This window comes from Mesitornis unicolor, unplaced genomic scaffold (genome assembly GCF_000695765.1).
Source record: "Mesitornis unicolor isolate BGI_N332 unplaced genomic scaffold, ASM69576v1 scaffold2550, whole genome shotgun sequence".
Classification (NCBI taxonomy): domain Eukaryota; kingdom Metazoa; phylum Chordata; class Aves; order Mesitornithiformes; family Mesitornithidae; genus Mesitornis; species Mesitornis unicolor.
Genome location: NW_010156173.1, coordinates 68906 through 76502, shown reverse-complemented (window position 1 = coordinate 76502; position 7597 = coordinate 68906). Strand labels below are relative to the sequence as shown.

General features: G+C 44.7%; 1 protein-coding gene across 1 annotated transcript in view; it reads right to left on the bottom strand.

Moving 5' to 3' along the window:
* Positions 1 to 7597, bottom strand: part of UNC5D (unc-5 homolog D (C. elegans)) — a gene marked incomplete at its 5' end in the record, with an annotated part of 60347 nt that overhangs the window by 14953 nt on the left and 37797 nt on the right. Inside the window, 3 exons of the mRNA XM_010181386.1 lie at positions 2517 to 2601; positions 3057 to 3434; positions 5344 to 5529. Coding sequence (XP_010179688.1) covers positions 2517 to 2601; positions 3057 to 3434; positions 5344 to 5529 — 649 coding nt within the window. The remainder of the gene's footprint in view (positions 1 to 2516; positions 2602 to 3056; positions 3435 to 5343; positions 5530 to 7597) is intronic.

Sequence of the window (7597 nt, the reverse complement as noted above, 5' to 3'; positions counted from 1 at the left end):
AGGGGCGCCGCCGTTCCTGTCTCCCCCCACCAGTGGTGCAGACACTGACACGGCCCAGCCCCGTTCACCAGGAGACAGATGTGAGTGCACAGAGCCATGCGGTCGTTCCCTGCAGCCTGTGCTGTCGGCACTGCCGCCCCTGCAGAGGCTCTGGCTCAAGGCACAGCCCAGCAGAGTGATCTCTCCCAGCACAGCTCTGCTCAGGCTTTCTGGCTTAACTCTGAAGTCAGAATTACGCAAGGGGGCAAGAGACATTTCACTCTGATCCTCGCTGGGGCCAGAATCGATAGCTTTGCTGTTTCTTTCACAAACATCAATAACCTGTACTTTCTGCCGGCATCAAAGCGCGCGTGTGGTGTCTGAAGGCTGAGCTTAGCTGGTTTTTGCTGTAAGTAGTTCTTTAGCAGTTCTTTTGGAAATTCTGGCTGCAAGGAGCATCCGAGAGGATCTGTGCAGCGAAGCCCCTAAGACTTTGTGGTTCCATCAGTTCCACCACCGATTTGTTCAGTTACGTGAGACACTGAAGAATTTTCAAACCTGAATTTGATTTCTGTTTAGGATACAATGAGGTTTCCATTCCACAGAGGATTGTATCAAGTCACAGCAAAACCAGCTGATAATCTCATCACACATCTGTAGTGCATAGACAGGGATTTTTTTTCCCACTACAAAGTGACAGTGAATTCAGCACAACTCTATCAGATCCCCTATCATCTCTGTTCCTCTGTGTCATTTAATGTGTATTTCAAACCAACCTTCCTCAGTAGCTAAATGGAGATGAGAGTAGCAGTGACAGCTAGCCCCCAGTCCTAGATAATCTACAACTGAACAGTATCGTCCTTGTTTTCTCTCACACATTTAAGATGCATAAGGTGCCTATTATGGTGACAGGGCTCCCTTCTTGTATGCATCTACTGAGCTGGTTAACTTCTGTATTAAATTAAATTCCACTGCCATATGATATGGACAAGGTTTAACTCAGAAATTACAACTCAAGCTACTAAATTTTTAATGGTGATGCATCTTGAACTTGTGAAGTAAAGAAAATCTATCTCTGCATTCTCTCTCTTTCTCTAACGTGCTGTTTTACCCCTCCTCCACACCCGATCTGAGCCGCTGTTTCCTCACACCCAAGGAATGCAGAAGCCCACGGGCAATGGAGGAGTGGGCTCCTTGCATGGCAGCGCAACGCGCAGCTGCTGGAATAGCCTGGCCTATCCCACCTCGTTCAGACGGGTGAAAGATCCATCAATCTTGCCTCAACGGTGTGAAGAAAAGACAGTCTTCTGATGGGGAAAAAATGAGTATTTGCTTTTGTCTCACTTCATAGAATTTCACTTTAAAGAAGGAAGGAAGGAAAAATCTCCCCGTGGTAATCTCTGGATCGGTTTGCTACCTCTGCTTCTGCCCACAAAAAAAGAAAGCAGTAGGCACAATTTGCTGCTTGTTTCTAATTAACCTATTTTATTTCAGTTCTGCAGAACCCTTGCAGATAAAACAGATGGGTTTTTTTTTTCTTCCTTCCTTTCTCATATCTTAATCTTTCATTGAAAATGATCAAAAACCTATGGCAGCAGATGGGGATGGAATATGAAAGTTTTCACAAAGGAGTTCAGATATCAGAGGAGAATAAAAAATAAAAATAGATTTCATTTAAGTTTTGAAAAATATTTCTAGGCTTTAAAATTTATAGGCAGCTTGGTATCTTTCATTTCTTAAAGGAAAAGTCCAGCAATTGTTTGGCTATAAGTTATTGTAAGTAAATATTTACTGTGTATGCAGTTACTTTCTTCTTTCCACACCTCTTCTCAGATACACCCATCAATTTTTCAGTGCTTTTAGCTGAATGAATATTTAAGTTGAGGGAGATAAAAGAAATAACTGTGGTACAGAACTGTAACCCCCTCTCCCGTCTCTGGCTCATTCATTACTAACTAAAAAGCGCCCTCTCACAAGCACTCAAAATGAGGTTTAATCAGTGAACCTGGGACCAATGTCTCCTGACATTATCCCTAATAAATAAAGATTAAATAAATAATCATCTGTCATGAAGTAACAATTCAGTACCTACATACCATGGGGTCAGTCAAACTCATGACCTGGACAGGGAGTTTTAATCTGCTGTCTGCATATTAGGAAGTCAGTGGTGAAGGTTCTAGAGCAAGCAATTAATGAAAGCACACGTGCTGTTGGTAGTGGACTTGTGTGACATAAGACTGCAAATCAAAGTGATAAAATCACAGAATTCAGCACTTATCATACATCAGTCCCCTTGAGGTATTCATCCTTTAACAGCACTTGCAATAACTCCATGTGATTTCACCGAATCATTGCACAAAGACCATTCTGGGTGTCACTTGCACTCATACGGGATGTGTCACAAGCGTGGTCACACCTGCACCAGGGATGGAGTCCTTCGTGCACGCTCCATTCCTTGAGACAGGGCTGACACGAAACCCACTACATGAGACAGTTCACAGCTTCCGGGGGTGTGTGTGGTTTGCTGCACTTCTTACCTGGACTCCCTTTGAGTGATGGCAAGGTAGATTTCCCAGGAAGTCTCCTCAGGAATGGCTCCGTGTGGTATCAGCAGACTGACGCCTACAAAGAGCAAAGGCAGGAGTTACACGTGGGAGAGACCAGACCCTGCGTGTAACAACAGCCCCAGCTGGCCTCTGCTTTCCAAGAGCTGGGAAGGCCATCTGCCAGCGCAGGAGAATGCTCCTCTGAAATAGGGGTGCTGACTACAACGTTATCAGATGAAAGGAAAACACATTATTAGTAGGACCCCACAGTTACTAAGTTATAATAGTGAGTTAGTAATTTATAAACAGTTTAAATAGGCATAATGCCTCTGCACTACTCATCCCAAGCTTTGTTCTGATCAGTCATCTCCCGTGTGGGCAACAAGCTCTGCTTCCCAAAATTTGCATTAAGAAAGCCCCTACTTTTCTTTCCTTTTTTAAAATTAATTTCGTCATAGAACACTGCATCAGGCAAAGTAGGCTTAATCTAAAATTATTTGATGTGCTTTTAATGAGAAAGAATCTACCCACCTGTGTTTGGGACCACTAAACGGCCACCCAGGTGTCCAAAAACAGCAGTTGTCTTCAGCTCACTTCTTGTTGAAACAGAAGGCAGGTTCTGAATATAGGTGGCCTTGTTTCTAGCTGGTATTGTACCAAAAGCTCGATTATTCCCATGAGGAAAAGTTCCGGAATGCGCCTTGCCGTGGTATTCCGCCCTCTCTGTCACCCCTAGGGACACCATGAACGAGCTCTGCACCTTGACTTTGATGTCGGACAGCGGGTTGAACAGGGACGACTCCGTCATGAGCTCCTTGTCCATGGGATCCTGCAGGCAGATGGGGCCGCTGTAGGTCCTGCTCACTGCCAGCTCCGGCTGCAGGGAGGAGTTCAAGAGCAGGGAGTTCCCTGGTGGAAGGAAGCAGATCAGGGAGTCAGTCACGGTACTCAATGTTAAATCTGAAATCTCTTTCTGACCTCTCCACTATTTCCTTTTTTGACTTCTCTTCCTTCTTGAAACTCTCAGAGCTCAGAAATCACAAAAGGCAATGTTAAAAAAAGAGAAGCAGTAGATCTGACAGGTACGTGATCGCTGTGTTCCCCGCACTTCAGGCAGCTCCAGAGCGCATCCATCCAAGAAGGAGCTTCCTTTCTGGTCTGTGCGTGTGCCTTTTTTCTTTTTTTAAATTAGAGCCCATTGGGTGAAAACACATCTTCCTGCAGACCTTTTCCGTGAGCTTACACGAAAGGATAGCTTCATGCCTGAGGGAAACTGGGTTGAAAAGGAAGTGGGACAAGTGTAATATAGGGAAAAATACCACAGTTACTCATTTAGAAGCATTTTAGCTCAGAAAACACTCTGAATAGGAGAAGCAATGGACAGATTTAGGGCCTGAATCCTTTAGCTGGTTTGGTCTTTTTTTGTGAGCTTGGGGAGTGGGGATGGGTGTTTGGTTTTCAGTAAATAGAAGTTTTCCAAAGTAGCTGATTTTCTGAAAATTATCTGTACTGCATCCTTGAAAATGCGATCACTTGAAGGGACTGCAGGTTGGGTTGCTAACACGACAAACACATTTCTCCAAACAGTAAAATCTGGGTCCCACTGATCCCTTGTCTGTACATCAGTATTGTGGAAACCGAACTGAACTGGCCTTTTGTCAGCTGAATTCTTTAGTTTACAAATGCTCATACTGAAAAACTCCAATTAAGTGAATCTGAACTGAGAGCATCCTGGCATAAGAGAAGCTGGCACGCTCAGACATTTTCAGAGTGTCCACAACTGATGTTTTTGAAATATTAAGTCAAACAAACAAATCCCCAGACTCAAAACAAGACTTTTATGGCAAACTGAACAGCAAAGGAAAGTTACTGTTTGATGCAGTCACTGAAAATTCGTGACTCTAATTAAAGGCTTGGAATTTCAAATGGATGAGTAAACGTCCTTCAAACATCCTTGTCTACCAAGCCCTTTTTCCAATTTCTTGCGGTTTCTGCTTGCTGAGGAGCGTCTCCAGAAAATGACCTCAACTGTGAGAACGGCAGCAGAAAATAACCCCAACAAACTGCACCTCATTGCACTTGTGCAGAGAGAGAGGAGACATGGGGATACCTTCACAGCCCGCACCCCCACGATAGGGCAGGTCTCTGTGTTAGGGTTTCAGTATGAATTAAAGAAACATACTATTCTAGCGTAATCCCCATTTGTATTCCTCCCTGGCTTTCTGTCCAAAGGAAGTAATATTTCAGAAAACAACCGAGTGCTGTTTTTAGTAAAAGTAATTATTTCTTCCATATTTTATTGTCTTGGTGGCTTTCTGAAGTTTTGGGTTGGTTTTTATATCAGTACGTGTCAATTCACACACATTTATTTCCTTCAGACCTCTGCATGTGGATGTTTGCATGCCAACAGGAGCTTCTAAAAATACTTAAAGTTGGCATTCTCAAATTAACGGTAAAAAACTAATCACTTACTGGAGTAAAGAAAATAGGGGATCTGTAGCTGCATAGGAAGGACGTGCAGACATGCTCCCTGGGTTTGGTTTATTTGTTTGGACCTTTGGTAAGTCCCAACAGTCAGTGCAGAGGCGAGAGGCAGTATTTCTAAAGCACTTAGAGCACAAGAGGATCAGGTATTTGATTTGTCCGAGCTGCCCTGACACATCGGTCGCAGAGACCGCTGTAAGCAGCAGATCTGCTCCTGGTCCCTGGCTTTCCAGCATCTGCTCAGCGCGAGGAGAGAGCCCTCCCACTGAACACAGCTTAGCATCGCTTTGCAGTAGGAGCTCTGGAGAGAAGAAAATGAAATCACACCACTAACCTTGTCTGACTGTTTTAAAATTAAATGTCTGGAAGCCTCCTGTCAGCGCAGATGAATCAATCACATCCACGCCGTACTCACTCTGACTCCGTCTGTACAGGGTAACGCCAACCACCAGCACGGCTACAGCAATGACTGCTGCTCCCAGGCCGGAGTACAGGGCAATGTCACTGGCGGTCTCGATATCTGAAAGGAGAACAAGGGAGCACCACGTCAGCAGCGCTCATGAAGACGGGCTGGGTGCTGCTGGCTGGCCGCGAGCAAGGGGAGGGAAAGCTTGAGACATAAATGTGGAGCAGATCACAGCAGGGTGGTGGAGCACAAGGGAACACTGAAAAGCAAGCATCTGGGAGCGTGAGCAAATTTCCTCATGTGCTAGGGATTGCATCATGGTCTTTACAGTTGGGGTCTGTTGTGTGGTTTTTAAATGGGAGAGCTGGCCTTGCAGCAGTGAGCAGCAGAGCGCTTACCACTAAACAGTTTTCTCCCCCGTCAGCGCGCATCGCTAGCTGGGCTCCTGGCGGAGGAGCGAGTCGTTTCCCGTTCCCAGCCAGTAGCGGTCATTAAATATGGAAATGCACCCCTTAATGGGAGAACGTGGACAGCCACAGCTAGGGACGGCTGCTTTAGCGATCAGCACGGGCCTCATCTGTCACCAGATTTCAGAGACATCTACCTTGTGGGTGTGAATTCTGGAGCTAATCCAGCAGGCCATGAATCCCCCGAGAAATCTTAGTGAAGATTTCCCCTTCCCATGTGAGCTTTAGTCCATCCCATCAGCTCGGGAGCTGAGGAGATCCCACACATCTTCTTAGGTCTGCAAGCATCTTCAGTCTTGAAAAAGAGGTTGGAAACCAAACCTTCCCTGTGATCACACCATGCATCAACCTCGCAACCAAGTTTTCTAAGATGTCAAACTTTTACAGCAGAAAAGAAGAATTCAGTTCTTTGAAAGAATAAATCCAAATGACACCTGCAACATTATGTAGTTGAATGATCCAGTCCTGCTATTTGAGATCTTCTGGGATTTGGGACCACGCACCATGAAATTAAATTACTTGGCAAGCACACTTAGTGGGTCCTTAGATAGCTCCTCAATGCCAAACTCCAGTTTAGAGGAAGAGATAACCACGTATTCCCCCTATACATCATCTGTTATCCTGCTGTGGCGCTTCTGCTAGCAAGTACAGAAAATGCATTTATTTATAACAAGCGACAGTGACAAAAAATAACTGGGAAATCCAGAATACTCAATATCAGTAAATAAACTGCAATGTACAGAAATAGGGTAGGAAGTTAAAATCAGCATTTAATAAATGGCCAATTACTGAATTACTGAATTAGTAGTTGGGAGGAGGCTTCTGTTGTGCGTGTGTTTCGCTGCAGAAAGTCAGATAACTTCATTTTAGCTGAACTGTCTGGCTCAAAGCACCCTTTCCATCCCCATTCTCAGAGTGCTCTCAGTCAGCCCCAAATACAACGCTGCAGCATCCCAGTCGACCCAAAAGAAACGTCAGTGCTACAGGAACCGCTGCTAAGCCCAGAAAATACTTCTGCAGAAATTCTCCTGAGTTTTCAGATAACCTGGCACTGACAAAGGTTGCTCTTTTTAACACGTGCAGAACTTGCCGAGAAGGGAAAAAAAGCCCACAAAGTTTCCATGCAAGTACCAGCTTTCAGAAGAAATCCATCTTCTGCGGCATGGCACAAGTCAGCACAACTGAATAAACCTGTAAGAAGCTGGATGAGAGCTACTTAAACCATTACAATTGCTGCACAGTTCTACTCAATAAACTGCTAGAGAAAAAGAGGTTTTTCTGAAGCCTTTTTTTCCCATTTTTTCCATGAGATGCCCCCTTGAAAAATGATGTAAGGAGAATTTTAAGCATTTTACATTCAGAGTTAGAAATTGTAGGAAGCTGGCTGTGAGCTGAGGATGTAAATGCACCAGACCAGCGATGGAGATGTGCACGTTCCCTTACACCAGATGCAGCAATAAGGGCAGATGACGGTGACCAGGACGACTGGAAATAGCTGCAGCCAAGCCCAGACCGCCTGAGTCCAACCCTGTGCCCTGATCACTCTCTGCTTTACCTCCCCTTCAGTAACGGCTGCAGAAAGAAAAGTACAGGAACTAATTGCATTTCTATTTCTTTCCATTCACTTCTCCTGAGCTATTGTGTTGTTACAGGGAATTAATTATGAAACACTGCTGTTGACTTAATTTTTGTGGGTAATTAGCGCAATGAGTAAG